The sequence below is a fragment of the Mus caroli genome, chromosome 1 (assembly GCF_900094665.2).
Source record: "Mus caroli chromosome 1, CAROLI_EIJ_v1.1, whole genome shotgun sequence".
NCBI lineage: Eukaryota > Metazoa > Chordata > Mammalia > Rodentia > Muridae > Mus > Mus caroli.
This window is the reverse complement of record NC_034570.1, coordinates 75,561,728-75,579,892: the sequence shown is the minus strand read 5'-3', so window position 1 is coordinate 75,579,892 and position 18,165 is coordinate 75,561,728. Positions and strand designations below refer to the sequence as shown.

Below are 18,165 nucleotides of genomic sequence, written 5' to 3'. Positions count from 1 at the left end.
AATAAAAGACTGCAGAGAAACACGGAATGCTTTTGCAAAAATAATTCCATACCATTTGTGTCAGTTTGAGTCTAGTCCTTGTGTCTTCTTTTCATTGTCAATGGTTACAGAATTAGTTTGAAGAGATTTTTGTTTATAGAGAATAGTCTGGCATAATGAGAGACTCTATCTTCTGTTCTTTGCTCCCCATGAACCTGTCATTATCATAGCCTTTGAGGGGGATGTGTCTAGTCTTAATTAACGTACTTGGTTGTTGATGAAAATCTTAAGCTACAGTACCATGTATCTCCATGGCACCCTACATAGAACATGCATGTAGTAAAACTACAGAAAAGCACAGAACTTGGTTGAGTGAAATTTCACATTCAGTAATCTGGAACAAGCTATTTTGAAATGTACTTTTGAATTTATTATTATAAAAATTCATTGATAATGTATGACTTTCTGGCAAAAAATGTAATTTAGTTTTAAATTATGATACAAAGGCTTCTTTATAGCATTTTTATATGTACTTTGATTTAGCTGAGCCTTGTCTTCATTTCCTCCATCTCCCTGTCCTCTATATCCAGGACTAAAAAGGAAGTTTTCATAACTGGCAAGACTCAGATGACCGGAAGCTCTTCAGCACTCCTGCATTCAGATACAACACGTGCCTGTAGATTTCTACAGTCTAGCAATGCTTTAATGAAATGAATTGACAGCTCTGACCATATGAACATTATAAAATCTTAACTTAATACTTGAAAGACAAAAGCTGGGACAAAGAAGGAAGAAAACCTTGGTGCTTTAAGTGGGAAGGTGTGCTAACGGTCCTGTGCTGTCAAAGAAAAATCAATTAAAAGACCCAAAATGCCATATCTAATATGATAATGGGTCCCTGAGAAACAACATGTTTCAACAACTGTTCTTCTAATAGCCCAATCAGATGTATTAAAGTCTTTGTAATAATCAAGGACAGAGGAATCTAACAACCAGTGCTAAGGATAAATAAGTTTAAATTATATCTTGTGATGAATACTTTTTAAGTTATATACTTTGGCTCTGTAATAAAAAACAAAACAAAACAAAACAAAAACCCAAAGAACTTTTCTGGTTATCATTATTCTGTTAACTGTTCCATCTGGTCCTTGTACACATTCCAGGATTTCATACCAAAGAGATCAAGGAAAATGACACAGATTAGAAAGATTGGTAACAGCTTTAAAAACATTCTTTGACGTCTAAGGAGTTTCTCAGATGAAGGTGGCCATGCTAAGAATAAATCACTACTTGCAAGAGATACATTCGCTCGCATCAAAGATGCTTAGATGACCATTAGCCTGGCCACCTGGGCCCTCTGTAGTGCTGTCTTTGAAGAAATCCAATCACTCCACAGGAAAGAATATAAATATGTTAATCTCGCAGGAGATCAAAAAGGAAGTTTAAAAAGGAGCTTGGATTTCTGCCTTGAATTCTCCAGTCTGTGCCAATGTCTCTGACAGAGGAAGGGAGAAAGGGGCATTGGAGAGGTTTCCTTCTGTCTTAAAAAATGTAAGTAAATGTGGCAAGGAGGGAGTGGGGAGAGAGACAGAGAGAGAAGGGGGAGGNGAGGGAGGGAGGGGGGAGGGAGGGAGGGAGGGAGGGAATCAGAGTTAATTTATTTCCTAAAGTTCAGTTGTCAAAGTGCAGACCTCAAGTCCTCACACAACAGAAAAGCAGGGCAGTGAATCACAGACTTGCATCCTGTCCCAGCCTTTCCCTGAGCTACCTGTATAAATGATATGACCAAATTACCCAGCCTTCCTGAGCTCTATCTTCCAGCTGTCAGGCAAGACGTCTGGACCATGAAGTCCACAGCAAGTCATGTCTGTGCACATCTGTGTTTGCCTTCACCGAGAAAAAGGCTGCTGGTGTGTATGCACACAGTGCATAATCAACTGTGTGTGTGTGTGTGTGTGTGTGTGTGTGTGTGTGTGTGAGTGAAGGCCAGCAGAAAACCTCAGTGACCATTCCTCCTCTAAGTGCAGTGTTTTAAACACAGTGCCTCAGTGTTCTGGGGTTTGCTAAGCTGGCTGGTCACCAAGGCCCTAGGATCTAATAGTTAGTGACTCCTTAGGACTTACAGGTATATGCCACTGCATGTGTGTGTGTGTGTGTTTTGCTTTTTGTTTTTTGAGACAAGTTTCCTCTATGTAACAGCCGTGGCTGTCATGGAACTCCATCTATAGACCAGGCTGGCCTTGAACTCAGAGATCTGCCTGCCTCTGCTTCCCAAATGCTTGGATTAAAGACAAGCACCAACGATTGCCTCTGTTATTACTTTTTAAAATTGAGTTCTGGGGATCAAACTAGGGCCCTTATGCTTGTGCAGTCAGAACTTTACTGACAGAGCTTTCTCCCCAGACTCTACTGGTAAATTTTGGGGAGACTTACTAAAGTGAACCAGAAGAGAAACTCCCTTTCCTCTAGTAACATCAAGCTGCTAGCTTCTTTGTCCTAGGCCTCCTGGAGAGTTGAAGTCAACCAGAGGCACCACAATGGTAGGTAGAACGTTGGTGGTTTTCCTGACCATCTCTGCTCCTCCTGGCTACATAGGCCAGTGAAGACTTCTCTATTACTCACTACAAACTGGTGTTGACAAAGGAAAGACAACATGCTCTTTCGGGGAATACAGTTGTCATCTCTGTCCATAATGGCTGGTCAACCAAGTCATATCAGCTCGCCTGATAACCACCACTTTATCCAGACCAAGCAGAGGTAGACGCCTCAGCATTGTCTTGAGGCAGAGACAAAACCCTTGTTTATCGCTTTCATTTCTAAAGCCCCAATCATTAAGGCCATAGCTTTTATTCCTAATCTTATCACCTGAGTAGTTGTTGGTGGTGTTGGTGGTGGTAGTGTGTATGTGTGTGTGTGCGTGTGTGTGCGTGTGTGCGCGTGCGCACGTGTATGTATGGCTAGGGGTGGTTGATCCCAGTCTTCCCCTTCTGACCTCATTATCTGGGTGAATTTCAGGCTATTCAGGTGACTCATACATGATGTAAGCCAGAATTGACAGTCATGAGCCAAGGCTTAAGGACTATGGGGAATATGGAGTCCAATTACTTCTAAGACTGCCACACTATGGATTTAATACTTCAGGACCTTCCCAGCATATTCTGGACAATCCCCAACAGGCCATTTCTGATTCACCTCCTCTCCATGGGAAGTCCTCTCTGCAACTGCTTTCCTTAACTTCTAGTTTCCTGTCAAGACCCAGTACTCCACTCTCCCTCTGTGCAGCCTCGTGGACAGCAACGCTCCCTCCTTCCCAGGGCACTGGCACCTGCCTGCATGCCAATACTGCTGTCTGAACCTCTGCTTGGAAGGCATTGGAAGGGGATGGGTGAGCCCTCTGTGGAAATCTAGTAGCAGAGTAGGGGAAACGTGTGAAAATGAGCCTTGGCCGCTATATAATTGGTACTACTGGATTGTGAAGGTTTAGGAAAAGGAAGTAAGGGCACTTTCCAGGCTGTGTGGTGCATCGAGAAGAGCAGAGCAGAGCAGAGCAGAGCAGAGCAGACAGCCTGAGTGCACAAGTCTTCCAGGAGAGCAGGAGGTGCAACCTGAGCAGCAGGGGTGGTGAAAATTCAACAAACGCTAGCATTAGTAGCTGTCCACCTACATCACACCACGGCTCGGCTCTCATTCTCATCTAATTAGTTTTATGGCCTCTTTTGTTCCATCTCCTCAAATATACCCAACTCTATATACCCATCTATAAATATCCATATCTATATACCCATCCTATATATCCACACCTATATACTTACCCCTCCACTATATACTCTAAGAGAAGGACTGCTGGGATTTTTTTTTTCTCTTATAGGGTCTAAAACAGCACTCTCTGCATGTGTGACTTTCACAGGATGCCATTGAATAAAACAGTCTGTGACTTAATTAACATTGTATGGGAAAAGAAACCCAAAGTAATATGTATGTATGTATATATGTATATGCATATATGTATACACTACATGGAAAAAGTGTTAGCTTTTTCATCACCGTGGCAAATACCCAAGAGAAGAGCACCTTAAAAGGTCAGAGGTGTTATTGTGACTCATGGTTTCAGTGTGTGTCTGCCTGTTCCTATTGCTGTGGACCTATGGGAAGGCAGAGCCATTGTCATGAAGAAGGAGCAGAGGAGCTGAAATGCTCACTTCATGGAGGCCAAGATGCAGAGAGGTGGAGGGGGAAAGAGAGAGGGAGGGAGGGGTGGGAGAAAGCCTATCCTGGTGGGCTTCATTATTTCTCTTCTTTTATTTCAAGGGGTCTTTAGCCTACTGGACGTTATCACCCACATTCAAAGAAGGTTGTGCCCCTTCAGTTAATTGAGTATAGACATGATCTCACAGACATGCCTAGATATGCCCTTTACTGATCCTTTAGACAGATCTCAATTGAGTCAGACTGACAGTCAAGATAAACCATCAGATATGGATTAACAACAATTCTTTGTACGTGTTACAAGGAACCTAAGTAAACCAGGAACCAAAACAAAACTAAACTACAACCCACTGTCTGAATCCAACACATGGTTTACTTTCATAAGACAATGCCTGCTCTCCTGATATAAGAAAAGGGTGGCCAGTTAGACTAGAGCCAAATGGACAATAAAGTCTAGAATATTAGCTATTCGGTACTTCCTATAAAAGGCTTCCAGCCTCAAATCTAATCTATGGCCATTGTTAACTGGTATGACTAAACAGTGTACAATGTGAACACATGCTGTGGTGAGAATTTTGATTTTTTTAAAACCACAGAAATCTTATGTGATTATGTTTGTGTTTTGACCCCAGGTGTCCGGTATGGGGCTGTTTTTGTAGCTAACTATGATTTGTCTCATGCTCTGGCAGGGGTGTGATTTTGTCAGCTGAAGATAGTTTCCATTTGGAAATCTGGGGAATTCTGAATTCTTCAGAGGGTATAAAAATGTCAGAGCCCTGAGAGGCTTGACTGCTGCTCCCCCTGCTGTTGCTGGATGCTGCTGTAGCAGTTTGTCCAGTGGTCTTGACCAAAGAGAAGAGAAGGAGAAACTGCATATCCTGACTCGACTCTCCTCAGCAGCAGTAAGTAGCCTGACGAGATTGGTGCCCCCTTTCCCACTAACCTTCTTTCTCTCCTACCTAGTGTTGGAGGTTGGAAGGGATGCCGTAAGGAAGGGTGGTAAAGATAAAAGAAGCCAATAAAGCAACCACAAGTCTGGTTACAACACCTGCAGTCGTCCAAGTGAAGATGTCAGCTTCAGTTCTGCTGAGAATTCTCTTCCAGGCCACTGACTGCTGCCAACTATATACTCAAAGAGCAAGCATCAAGGGAGTTCTCTAGAGTCCTTCTAATGTGGGCAAAGAACAGGGGCATTGCCTTGTGGCGATTTGATTTCATACCAAAGGACCCACTTCTAAATACTGTCAGGGTAGGGGCTAGGATTTCAACATAAGCATCTAAAGGGAGACACGTTCAGCCTCCTGAATTAGGATACCCAGCACCTGTTACTGAACCACCCATCCAACCATCCGAAACACCCTTGTTCTCCTTTCATGCAGGAGCTGAGTCTTCAGTTATAGGGATAATCGATATGAAGAGGCTAGATGGTTAATCTGACTGAGCTGTGTGGAGATAGGACCTCTGCAGAGTGTGTAGCTCACCATCCAATCCTACTGGATTTACAAAACGCATACACACACACACACACACACACACACACACACAAAATCACATTTGTTCCTGTCTCTGGCGAATGAGATGCCATGTACTGCCCCAGGACTCCTCTGTCAAAGAAGAGCATCACCAGACCTGGGCTGAGGCCAGGACCGTGTTCTTGAATTCAAAGCTGTCAGCTAAATAAACTTTTTCCTTAAAGCTGAGGTATTTTCCCAGGCTGGAATAGACAGGTTATAGGTGGAAACAAGTCTTAGGTATGGACAGGAAGTTCTTTGCATTTTTTTTTTTTTTTGTAGAGAAATCCTGAAAAACATATTCTATTCTTTTCGTTGAATGCTATTAAAGCTCATCTTAGCATATTAGGGCAAGCTAGAGTCTTCCTGAATGTGGAGATGGGATATTTAAGGAACTGTATCCCTGTGACAAATCCTCACACTCTGCCAATGGGACTCTTGGGTGACTTGGGGGTAATAAGTACCTTACTGTACACAAGAGGCCTTATACCAATCAGACAACTGGACCATGCCAGAGTTACTGTCCTCCCTAATCTTCCTTAACAATCCTTCTGATGCACCCTGCTTTACCAACACCCCATTCTGCTTCCAGGAAAAATCGAGGTACAGTTGGTTGGGTACCATGTGAGCTATTCCACATCCAAAACAAATGCTGTCTTAAAGCAGCTTCATGTTCTTAAATGTGTAGTTTTTAAAACCAGTGAAAGTGTACTGAATGACACAAACTTACCTGCATTATAAAAGTGATTCTGCTGTCCTGAAGGCGCAGCGTGGGAGATAAAAATGCCTAAACAGGAAGAAAACCAATATTTAAATAGAGGTTATCAAGTTTTAATGGCTAATCTTCCAACAGTCATGCAGCTCCTCATGAGAAAGCCCAGGGTCACTTCAAATGATTTTTAAACAACTGGTAAAACAAACTTTGTTTAGAGCTAACCCTTTAGAAAACAGTGTGTGTGTGTGTGTGTGTGTGTGTGTGTGTGTGTGTGTGTTGGGGGTGGGGGAGCAGGGTGTTAAAACCCTAATTTACATGCACTGGTTTCCTTAAAGGTCCTAGATGCCTTCAGCTTTGCAGGACACCAGGCTTGGGCTCTGAAGCCACTGTAAAACCAGAGACATTGTGGTAAAACCAGAGATGCTGTGGTGGGAAAACGCCTTCTCCCAGCAAGGGTACTAAGAGAACCACATGCCTACCCTTCCTATGGGATTTTCTCTGACATAGGTAAACCAGACAGAGAAGCCCGGAGGATTACTGTCAGGATGACCCACTTCTTTTCAGAAGCATAAAACAGCAGGCTCCACATTCTTGGTCATTTTAAGTCTAGGCTCACGATAGATCCTCTCTCTGCTTTTGCCAGAAAACAATTTGCAGGCTGTTTTTCAAACTTAATTTTCTTTTGTGTCACTTAAAAAAAAAGTTTGATGTAAAAACGTGTCCGAAGAAAACAGCAATTATCCTCATTCAATAATGATCAAGGAACTCCACATAAAACCAGAGACAGAGAAACTTATAGAGGAGAAAGTGGGGAAAANCCTTTAAGATATGGGCACAGGGAAAAGATTCCTGAATAGAACAGCAATGGCTTGTGTTGTAAGATTGAGAATCAACAAATGGGACCTCATAAAATTGCAAAGCTTCTTTCTGTAAGACAAAAGACACCGTCAATAAGACAAAAAGGCCACCAACAGGTTGGGAAAGGGTCTTTACCAATCCTAAATCAGATAGGGGACTAATATCCAATATATATAAAGAACTCAAGAAGGTAGTCTCCAGAAAATCAAATAACCTCATTAAAAAATGGGGCACAGAGCTAAACAAAGAATTCTCAACTGAGGAATACCGAATGGCTGAGAAGCACCTGAAAAAATGTTCAACATCCTTAATCATCAGGGAAATGCAAATCAAAACAACCTTGAGATTTCACCTCACACCAGTCAGAATGGCTAAGATCAAAAATTCAGGTGACAGCAGATGCTGGCGAGGATGTGGAGAAAGAGGAACACTCCTCCATTGTTGGTGGGATTGCAAGCTTGTACAACCACTCTGGAAATCAGTCTGGTGGTTCCTCAGAAAATTGGACATAGTACTACCGGGGGATGCAATACCTCTTCTGGGCATATATCCAGAAGATGTCCCAACTGGTAGGAAGGACACATGCTCCACTATGTTCATAGCAGCCTTATTTATAATAGTCAGAAGCTGGAAAGAACCCAGATGCCCCTCAACAAAGGAATGGATACAGAAAATGTGGTACATTTACACAATGGAGTACTACTCAGCTATTAAAAAGAATGAATTTATGAAATTTCTAGGCAAATGGATGGACCTGGAGGGCATCATCCTGTGTGGGGTAACCCAATCACAAAAGAACTCACATGATATGTACTCACTGATAAGTAGATATTAGCCCAGAAACTTAGAATATCCAAGATACAAAATGCAATTTGCAAAACACATGAAACTCAAGAAGAATGAAGACCAAAGTGTGCACACTTTGCCCCTTCTTAGAATTGGGATCAAAACACCCATGGAAGGTGTTACAGAGACAAAGTTTAGAGCTGAGATGAAAGGATGGACCATCTAGAGACTGCCATACCCTGGGATCCATCCCATAATCAGCCTCCAAATGCTGACACCATTGCATACACTAAGCAAGATTTTGCTGAAAAGACCCAGATATAGCTGTCTCTTGTGAGGCTATGCCGGGACCTAGCAAACACAGAAGTGGATGCTCACAGTCAGGTATTGGATGGATCACAGGGTCCCCAATGGAGGAGCTAGAGAAAGTACCCAAGGAGCTAAAGGGATCTGCAATCCTATAGGTGGAACAACAATATGAACTAGCCAGTACCCCCCAGAGTTCGTGTCTCTAGCTGCATCTGTATCAGAAGATGGCCTAGTCGCCATCATTGGAAAGAGAGGCCCATTAGTCTTGCAAACTCTATATGCCTCAGTACAGGGGAACGCCAGGGCCAAGAAGTGGGAATGGGTGGGTAGGGGAGGGGGGGGTATGGGGCACTTTTGGGATAGCATTGGAAATGTAAATGAAGAAAATACCAAATAAAAGAATTTTAAAAAATAGGTAAAATGTTATAATTTTTGGAAAAACCCGTTTTGAAAATTAAAGTAACCATGTGTCTAAATTTTGTAGTTTGTCCACAAAAAGATTCAAGAACCACTAAATGTAAGAACTCAGGAAAGTGAATCAAGACAATGCACTTCCTCCTTTATCAGTATTCATCACGTTGGAGGCACTGTCAAACTGTACAGAGGACAGGATAGAGTGGGCACTGTTAGCAAAGCAGTTCCCGTTGCCTCCTTGTGCTCACACACACAGGCTACGGTAACAGGCAAATGTGTGGAAATGGGAATCTGTGTAGGTGCAGCCCAGCCTGTAAAAACCACCCCAAAGTGAACACAACCTGCCAATACAGGCCGTGGAGCAGTACCCTGAAAGCTTTCAAATGTCATGAATATTATATGGTTCTCAAGAACAACAGTCATCCGCACAAACTGTGAAAACAAATTATTTATGGTTCAAGAAAAGGTAAAATAGTCTCAGAAGATTTCCTATGAATAAAAGATGAAGTATTAGAATGCACATGGTCTATAAAACAAGTGTTTGCAGAATAGTTGCCTTACAAGTCAAAATCAGTACAGTATTTTATATTAAAGGGTCTGAATGCATTCACTACTAAATAAAACATTTTCATTGAACATCAATTTAGAGGGGGAGAAAACAAAGAAAAAGGGCAAGGAAAATAAAAAGCATCGAGCAAATCTCCAGAGAATAGTGGCACGGCTTCGCCTCTGGTGAATGGAGTGCCTTGCCCACCAAGGGCCTAGTGGTCATTCAGTACTTTGCAAATTACTGGCCCTCCACTCCAGTCTAGGCCTGGTTTCTTTCTGTAACCTTACCAGGTAATCTATTAATTCAAGAAATATTATAGACAAATATGTTATTGTCAACTAACGCTTTGAGGAAAACTGTGGTTTTCTGTGAATACATTAGGGCTGAGGGTATAATTCTATACCAGCATTTGCACCTTAAGAATACCTCAGAATAGAAACTTGGGGTTCCATTCTCATTCGTGGAGCAATGCGAGATACATGACAGTCATCTTGTTATCTCTTGGTTTAAAGAGAAATCTGAGTATGTTAGGACGTTTCTAAAATAAACTGTAAGGAATCCTGGGGTTGCTTCTGTGCACATCAGTGGGAAGATGAGCTTCCACCTGCTGCCAGCCCAAAGGTGCTTTGCTCTGTACCTGCACACGTGTCCATGATTTTCTTCAGAGGCCCCTGCGTGTACATCAGTCCAACCAGAATGCCGGCCAGGTGCCCAGCAAAGGAAGTCCTAGGAGGGAAGGGAGCTTTTGTGAGTGTTTGCTCAGTTGCTGATTAGAGACATTCTGTCTTGTCATTAGCCCAGTGTGTGCCAATTAGTCACAGTCTGCATGCTCTGTTCCACACCGAGCTCCTTACACTGAGCACCATTTAACTCAGCACCGCCTACCTTAAAAGAAAAGAAAAAGGGGGAAGCAAACAGACGAATACTAATGTCAAACATTTAAACTGCAATACCCTTGCTTAAATCTCTGTGCCTCTGCAGTGGAAGTCTTCTGTCAAGACAAGTCATTAAGTAACATCTGCTGGCTTCCTTACAGAACACCTCCACACATTCCAGTTCTTGCCTTGGCCATCTCTTCCCTTCAGCCTCAGGACCCATCACTCATCTCCCTACATGCAAACACTCCTGGTGACCTGTAGTTCAAGTTCTGTCAGAAGTCATGAACTCCCTCTTTCTTCTGCCTGCCCCAGGGCTGTTCCTTCTCCTTCATTGTAACATACACCCAGCTACACTCATTGGCCAAGAGGCTGTCATTTTCATCAACGGTCTACATCATGGTATTTATAACCTGATAATACAAATGTGGGATTGGTCATGTGTTTGCCGTGTTATGGGAAAGACGGGAAGAACTGAGCTTTTTGTTAGGATGCTCCCACCCTGTTTGTGATAATTTATTCAGCCATCAACAAGGATAACACACAACTCCACCTAGTTAGAAGTGAGAAAGTGGTAGTTTAAAGGTACAAAATGAAGCTGGCTTTGATTTCAAAAGAAAATGGTTTCAATTTAACTGAAAAGGACTTAATTTTAAGGAATCAGTAATTTTGAAAACCTTTTAAGCCAAGCTTCATGGTCAATCATATAGATATAAAACAAAATGGGAGAGGGTTTCAATTTAAATTCCAACCTATTAGACAATTAATCTTAAATCTCATTTACAGTTTGGAGCATAATACTGTAAAATGAACTCCTTATCTTTATAATGGGTTTTCAGAAGTTTAAGTTATAATCCAATTGCTCTCATATCATTAAAAGAGCATCATCCAGCAACCATGAGCAGTGACACAAAGGTCCTACCACAAGAAAATTAGCTATTGTTATTACTCCATTCATGCTATAAGGAAGTGTTAATTTTTAAAGTCAAAAGAAGAGATCATTATCTTAATCAGACCTGGGAATCTCACACCACACTCAAAAGGGAGAAATTTCCCACAGAGAAAGAAATACAGCTTCTCTTAAGGTACTGTGACTCTTCTTGCAGCTTGTCACCATTCACTAGAGCATCTCCTTTTACTGAAGACACGGGGGGGGGGGCATCCTGAGTGGAAGAGACTGAGCTGGGAGCTTACCTTTGGGAGGAGAAAGGGAGCCTTGGAATTAGGGAAGAGAGACAGGAGAATCTTCAACTGTACTGCCCACTCTCAGTGAAAACATAGTGTAATGACTGTCCTCATTACTGTCCTCGGTGCTGAGACAAAACTCCTGCCTGAAGCAACTTAAGGAAGGGAGAGCTTATTTCTGCTCATACTTTGAGGGAACAGCCAGTCATGGTGGTAGGAGTTTGAGGCAACTGCTCACAATTCAGCCAAGAGTAACATAGTCAGGGTGGGTCTTTCTACTTTAATTAACCTAGATAATTCTTCGCAAGCATACTTGTCTCCTGGTTGAGTCTAGACCCTATCAAGTTGACAATCAATATTAACCAATCACAATCCTTCCCCTTAAAATTCATTAGAGAATGTATGCAGGAGAGGAACATTTCAAATATATTGAAGGAGTGAATACTTTACTTTTGGCCTATCTCTTAGGATGTAACAGAGAATATATACAGGCCAGAATCTTAACAAATACAATGTGTGATGAAAAATCTTTGACTTCATTTCAGTTCAGAGAAAACGTGTAACAAAATTTTTTGTGGGGAAAGTAGTTCTGCTGGGAAGAATGTGGTGGCATATGTTTTATTCAGGGTGTATTCTTTGCAAAAATTAAGGCTGCAAACTACAGAATTATGATGATGATGAAAAACTTTTGAAAACCTTCATGCAATGTTTAAATCTTAGACTATGTCAACTATTAATGCTGGGAGAAACTCTGAATATGTGATAATGTTGGGAAGTTTTCATTAAACTTTTACTTGTATACCCTCACATATTACAAGATGAAGACATGTGGGGAAGCCAGAAGAATATAATGTGGTGTATCAATTCATGGAGTCAGAAATAACCCATTCTAAAAGGAAACTAACTAAGGTGTGTACTACAGCCCTCAAATGTCTAATACAACTGTCAGCATTTTGTATATTTAATTCAAGTGAAGAAATTCACACAAATTATACTTGAAAGAGTATTTGACTAACTGAGCCACCAAGACTGTGTGTTCTTTTTCCTATAAATATGCCTACAGATGTGGAGTGTGCTTCGAGTATCCAGTATTCATAATTCTTATCAGATGCTGGTTTCATGTTTCAGGATAATAACTGACTATGAGTGCCTTGTGCTCTGGTCAACAACTCCTTCCCCATTGTCCTGTAAATAAAGCTAAATGATTCAACAAGAAAAAAAATTTACTCAAACACATTACTTTTAAATTCTAAGCTTCCCATTCTTGTCCTCTTAGATCATGGCCATTTAATCCTGCAGAATAAATACCCTCTGTCCCACTTGGAAAGCCCACATAGTCTTTTGATTCCAACAATGAAACTCCAGGCAGTCTCTTGTCTGTAAGGCTCTATAAAATAAAACCAAGTGTCACACTTGAAATATTGAGTGGCGCAGAGCACACACCCCTGTCACTGCTGTGTACTTAGACCACAGAAGAACACGACAGAATATCATACAAATGGCTGTCAAGCCAGTCCTAGAGTACTTGTTCCCTCCTGACACCTCCAGGGCTGGGCAACCTCAGTACACATCTCTCTTCAATATTCCTGTATTTCAAGCACCCACAGAATGGTCCACTAATCCCTGCTGTCAGTACCCAAGGGCTTTCCTAGCCCCAAGTCCCCAAATCTTCCACAGTCCTCCTTCAAACAAGTTCCAAAGGCCCAGAGACTCACATGAAAAAGTCGAGCTTACCACAGCAATGGACCCACTTCTCAGTATCAGTTTGAAGTTAGCTACTTTTTCTACTGTTGTGATAAAAAAAAAAAAAAGAAAGAAAGAAAAAAATAAACAAAAAGAAAAGAGAAAAGAAAAGAATAATGATGGAGAAATGGAGAAAAGGTGACTTTTGAGCAAAATTAAGATTAAGATATGACAGACTTGTGTCAATGATATACAGACAGCATTAATACCAATGTGTTATTTCCTACGGAGCAAATCACCATAAGCTAATTGCTGCCCTGTAAGAGGACATTTGTAAGGCTGAGCTAAATTGTTATGTAAAAACACTCCTGTTCTCATGTGCCACTATTAAAGTATCAAAATCCGAAGCTCTGACTGAAAGCTGTGACAAGCTATAGAAGTCTTCCCCTGTTAAATGGCAAATTCTCTCCACAGCTAGTGTGTTCTCAAAGCAAGCAGGAGAAGTGTATTACTAAAAATGCCATCTCACGGTGTGAGCAGAGCTGATGACATCGTTAAGGACGGGAGCTGATGGGGACACAGTGTTGGACACAATAAGGGAAGGGGCCTGTTGTCCTTGCCATAATTTCTCCTGTAAAAGCTATTAACACCAATTGGGGACCAAGCTGATCAGAAGCTCTGGGGCTCGGGGAACTGAATAAGTGGTCTCAGGTTAGCGGTGCTTGAGCGGGAAAGTGAGGGTTTCTGACAGTTTTGAATATTAATGACACAGGAGAATATTTTAGTTTCTTTCCAAGATAAACTGTCCCCAAATGGCCTATTTTCTGTTCTTGATGTCTTCCCTGCCCACTTAACCAGCATGTATTTTTGGCCATGGAGTGTGGGAAGGACTTGGTCTGTGAGTAGCTTTACCGTGCCCCCTACTACCTTTGGCACTACAGGTACAGTTGCTCCCTTTTGATGTTCTCCAAAGGCTACACAGGAAACATGCCCGTGCTGGCTGTTTTGTTTTATTCAACACAGTGCCGACTGCAGACACCGGACTGGCAACACACCGCTACTAAGGAATTCTACTTTAGGGCTCATCAAATGTGATCTGCATAGAGATAAGGGTCTCCTGAGAGCCGAGGGAGGCTGCTTGAGAGGTGGACAAGAGGAGCAGCAGGTGGAAATAAGGAAAGGATGATAGCATATATGTGGTGCATGGGAATGGCAATGGCCCACTGACTCATGTGCTTGAATGCCTGGTCACTGGGGAGTGCCACTATTAGGAGGTCTGGTCTCAGTGAAGTGTGTCACAGGGGGATGTGTCACAGGAGGCTTCAGAAACATAAACCAGGCCCAGTGTCTATCTGTCTGTCAGTCTGTCTCTCTTCCTGCTGCTTGCCTGTACAGATGTGGACTCTCCTCCTCCAGCAGCATGTCTACTTGCATTATGCCATGTTTCCCACCATGAGAATAATGGACTAAACCCCTGAACCTATAAACCAGCCTTAATTCAATATTTTCCTTTATAAGAGTTGCTCTGGTCATGGTGTCTCCTCACAGCAACAAAACACTAAGGCAACATACATGTACAAAATCGTCATAATAAATCTTGTATAGTAGTATATCAACAACAACAACAACAACAACAAATCCTAAAATGGGAGCCCTGTAAAGGTAGAAAAGCCTTTCCAAGATCACGGACCATGCCTGGAAACTCCCTAGCTGCAGATTCCACCTGCCTATGCCAGGTGACAGGATTGATTCCTTACACTGGCTCAATAAGAAATTATTCATTTACTCAAATATTTATCGACTGACTACCATATAAACAAGATAAAACAGTCACTGTCTCCTGAAGCTTATAAAGCAGATAAAACAATAAATGGAAAGCTACAAAGACAGACAGACACAGAAACCATAAGTTGTAAGTGTAAGGAAACAGTTTACTTTCCACGGAGGGGCGTGGGGTGCTTCCTCAAGTGTCATTTAAAGTGACATTGTAGGATTTAGAGCTGGCACTCTCAGAGGTAGTATACTGGATGGTTTTTTTTTTGTTTGTTTTTTTTTGTTTTGTTTTCTCTTATAAACCATTTATTTCTCCTGGCCGGAAGGTGGGCATCGCTACCGGTGGATAAACACTGCATGGAGCGAGGCTCGAAGAACAGCAGTGCAGGTAAGTGGGGCCAGGACTCAAGCGAAGGTGGAACCGTTCCAGCCCACGTTGGCAGCGTTCATGTCGTAATAGTTGATGTAGACCCGGTCCGGGCTGATGTACAGGCGATCGGACAGCAGGCCGCACAGCAGCTTGCTGTAGTTGCGGTTCTGGGCACCACCGATCTTGCTGATGCTGTGCAGGCTGCAGAGGGCGCAGGGATCGTTCGTGCTGCTAAAAGTCATGAACTGGTCCGGGACCATGTGCACTGCGATGTACTGTGAGGGCTTGCCGGTGGCCTGCGCCAGCTGCTGGGTGAGCTCCGACAGAAACCTCTCTGGCACGGAGGCGCGGGGAACATTGGTGTTCACGATGAACATAGGCATGGTGGCGGAGAGTCTGCGAGCGTGGACCGGAGGACTGTACAAAGCGCGGTGTGACCCAAGCCAGGGACCTGAGCTACATGACCCAGACCCACTTTTTTTTTTTTTTTTGAAAATGCCTCCAAAAGATTGGGCTTCAGGCAAGCCTGTAGGGCATTTTTTAAATTAGAGATTGATGGGAGGGGGGCCAACCCACTGTGGGTGGTGCCATCCCTGGGCTGGTTGTCCTAGGTTCCATAGGAAAGTAGGCTGAGCAAGCCGTGAGGAACAAGCTGGTAATCAGTATTCCACCATGGCCTCTGTGTCAGCTCCTGCCTCCACGTTCCTGTCCAGTGGAAGCTCCTGCCTTGGCTTCCCTCAATAGACTCTGGCTCATTATATATTAAAACTATGCCCAGAAAGTTCTCTGTGATATATAAGAAGCATAATTAAGGTTTTGGCTCAAATAATCATAAGTAGGTTTTTCACCTGTACAAGTCTCTCAACAGAACGTAAGTGTAGGGGAATGATGGTGCACATGCATGCACACTTACTTATGGGACCATTCTTGCAGGGGCTGTCCTGGAAGCTGTAAGATAGATAGTACCTTTGGCCCCATTACAACAAACATCAGTGGCTTCCCTACTAATCATTATGACAACTAAAAACAGCCCTGTACATTTCCAAAACCACTGTTCCGATGGAAAACACTGGATTACCACCTGGAATATGCTTATTAAATGTTTCTTTTAATTCATGACCTTTAATCATGAGACCTCAAAAATGTTTCTTTCAAAGCATTTCTCATGTGAGTGTACTGTGCCCACATTCCTAGAATTCTTGGTAACGCTACAACATATTGAACTGATATAAAGAAAAACGTCCCCCATCACTGAATCACACATGGGAATGAGAATGTCTGAAAGAGGCTATGATCACTTCCACACCGTGCTCTGGTAGTGTAAACTCGGCTTGGCATGAGGAAACGTTCTCCCATCTGCTCTCACTACAGACAGAAACACTTCTGGAGCCCACATGACTGAGACTTTTCCCCATCACCTCCAGAAAGTAAATGAAAAATGAAAAACTGAGTAGGATTGTTTACAGCCTGATCTCCAAGTGCGCTACTGTGATGGAGCCAACAGATGATGATCTCATGAGCTCAGCCCTTTGAAGGGATTTTCAGAATGAGCAATGACTGGTCCTTCGGTACCTGTGTTTGCTGCAGCTGCAGGAAGAAGCTGACATCCAGTAATGGGAGTTCAAGATGATGGGGTGACAGAGACAGATTCAGCAATGGGGTGGTGGCCATGATTTCTGCATTCCCACAATACACATGGTAAGATGTGCGGGTAAGCAGTCCTTCCCAGGTCTACGTCTTGATCTGCTGGTTTTCAATTCTAGCGGCATGTGTGACTCTCGTGAGGAGGTTTCTAAAGTTACTTGGACCTTGGTGGTGTTTTGTTTGTAATTTTGGTGTTGTTTTTTACCACCCCCCAGGTGATTCCAATGTATTAAAGATTGTTATCTTAACCCCAAATTCTAATTCCACTGGATAGGCATCAGCTGATATATTAGGCCAGTTAAGAAAATATTTTAAGAGTAGCCAAGATTCTACACTTCATAAATTACTGAATAGAAATGACATCTGTTCCTTTTCCTGCTAAGTTGGTTTTACTGAATGTATTGTATTGTTACATGAGTAGGTATAACTTGGCAAATGCCTGTAAGGAAACATGAGCTTACTTCAAAAGATTTACAAGTTCTTTGGACTTAGAAGAATCTAGTAAGAGGCAAGAGAAATGTGGCTCTGTGGTTAAGAGAATTTTTGTTTTTACAGAGGTTCAGCAGGTTCAGTTTAGAGCACTTACACAATGGCTTACAAGCAGCTGTAACTCTAGTTTCAGGGTATTCAATGTTCTCTTCTGGTCTCAGGGCACTGCAAACATGTGGTACACATAAAATACGCAGGCAAACATGCAGAGCAGATCGAAGGGTTTATCAGGGCTAATGGCCAGGAACATTCATTCATAGAGTGGGGGGGGGGCAGGAATAAGGGGCCATGTAAAATAAAAATAAATAAATTTCAAGGAAAATACAAGCCAGTTTACTCATTTGATAAGGCAGTTTACTCATCCATACGAGAGTCATGTGGGACAAGATGGTGACCACGGGTACCCTGAGAAACCTCCAAATGCATTTATTCAACCAAAACCTGAGAAGCAAACTGGACTCTAAGTTTAGCCTAAATTTTCAGCGAAAGCAAATTCTGTTTATAGTTATATCAAAAATGAATAAAACTTTTTAACTATGAAAATTGAAATGTCCTACCTACTATATGACTCAGAGATCTAAGCATACTATCGATATCACATTATGTTTCCTCAATAGCTTTATTGGTATATCTGTTAATGTTAAATAAGGATGCAGAAGCCATTAGCTATGAGGTTCTGAAATGCTGCCTGCCACATTCGACATCTACTACAGGTAGGGGCATATATTCCCCTGTGTGGGCTCAAATCAGAGCAATGTCAATCAAAGAAGCAACCCCACCTCTTTTATATATATATATATATATATATATATATATAT

At 42.3% G+C, this 18,165-nt stretch overlaps 1 protein-coding gene and 1 pseudogene across 2 annotated transcripts in view; both read right to left on the bottom strand.

The window, feature by feature from the left end:
- Rhbdd1 (rhomboid domain containing 1) overlaps positions 1-18,165 on the bottom strand; it is a 118,396-nt gene that overhangs the window by 54,433 nt on the left and 45,798 nt on the right. For both annotated transcript variants that reach the window (XM_021173374.2, XM_021173369.2), the window contains exons 4-5: positions 9,966-10,054; positions 6,427-6,483 (exon numbers count right to left, since the gene is read on the bottom strand). In XM_021173374.2, coding sequence (XP_021029033.1) covers positions 6,427-6,483; positions 9,966-10,054 — 146 coding nt within the window. The remainder of the gene's footprint in view (positions 1-6,426; positions 6,484-9,965; positions 10,055-18,165) is intronic.
- LOC110302583 lies at positions 15,221-15,635 on the bottom strand (annotated as a pseudogene).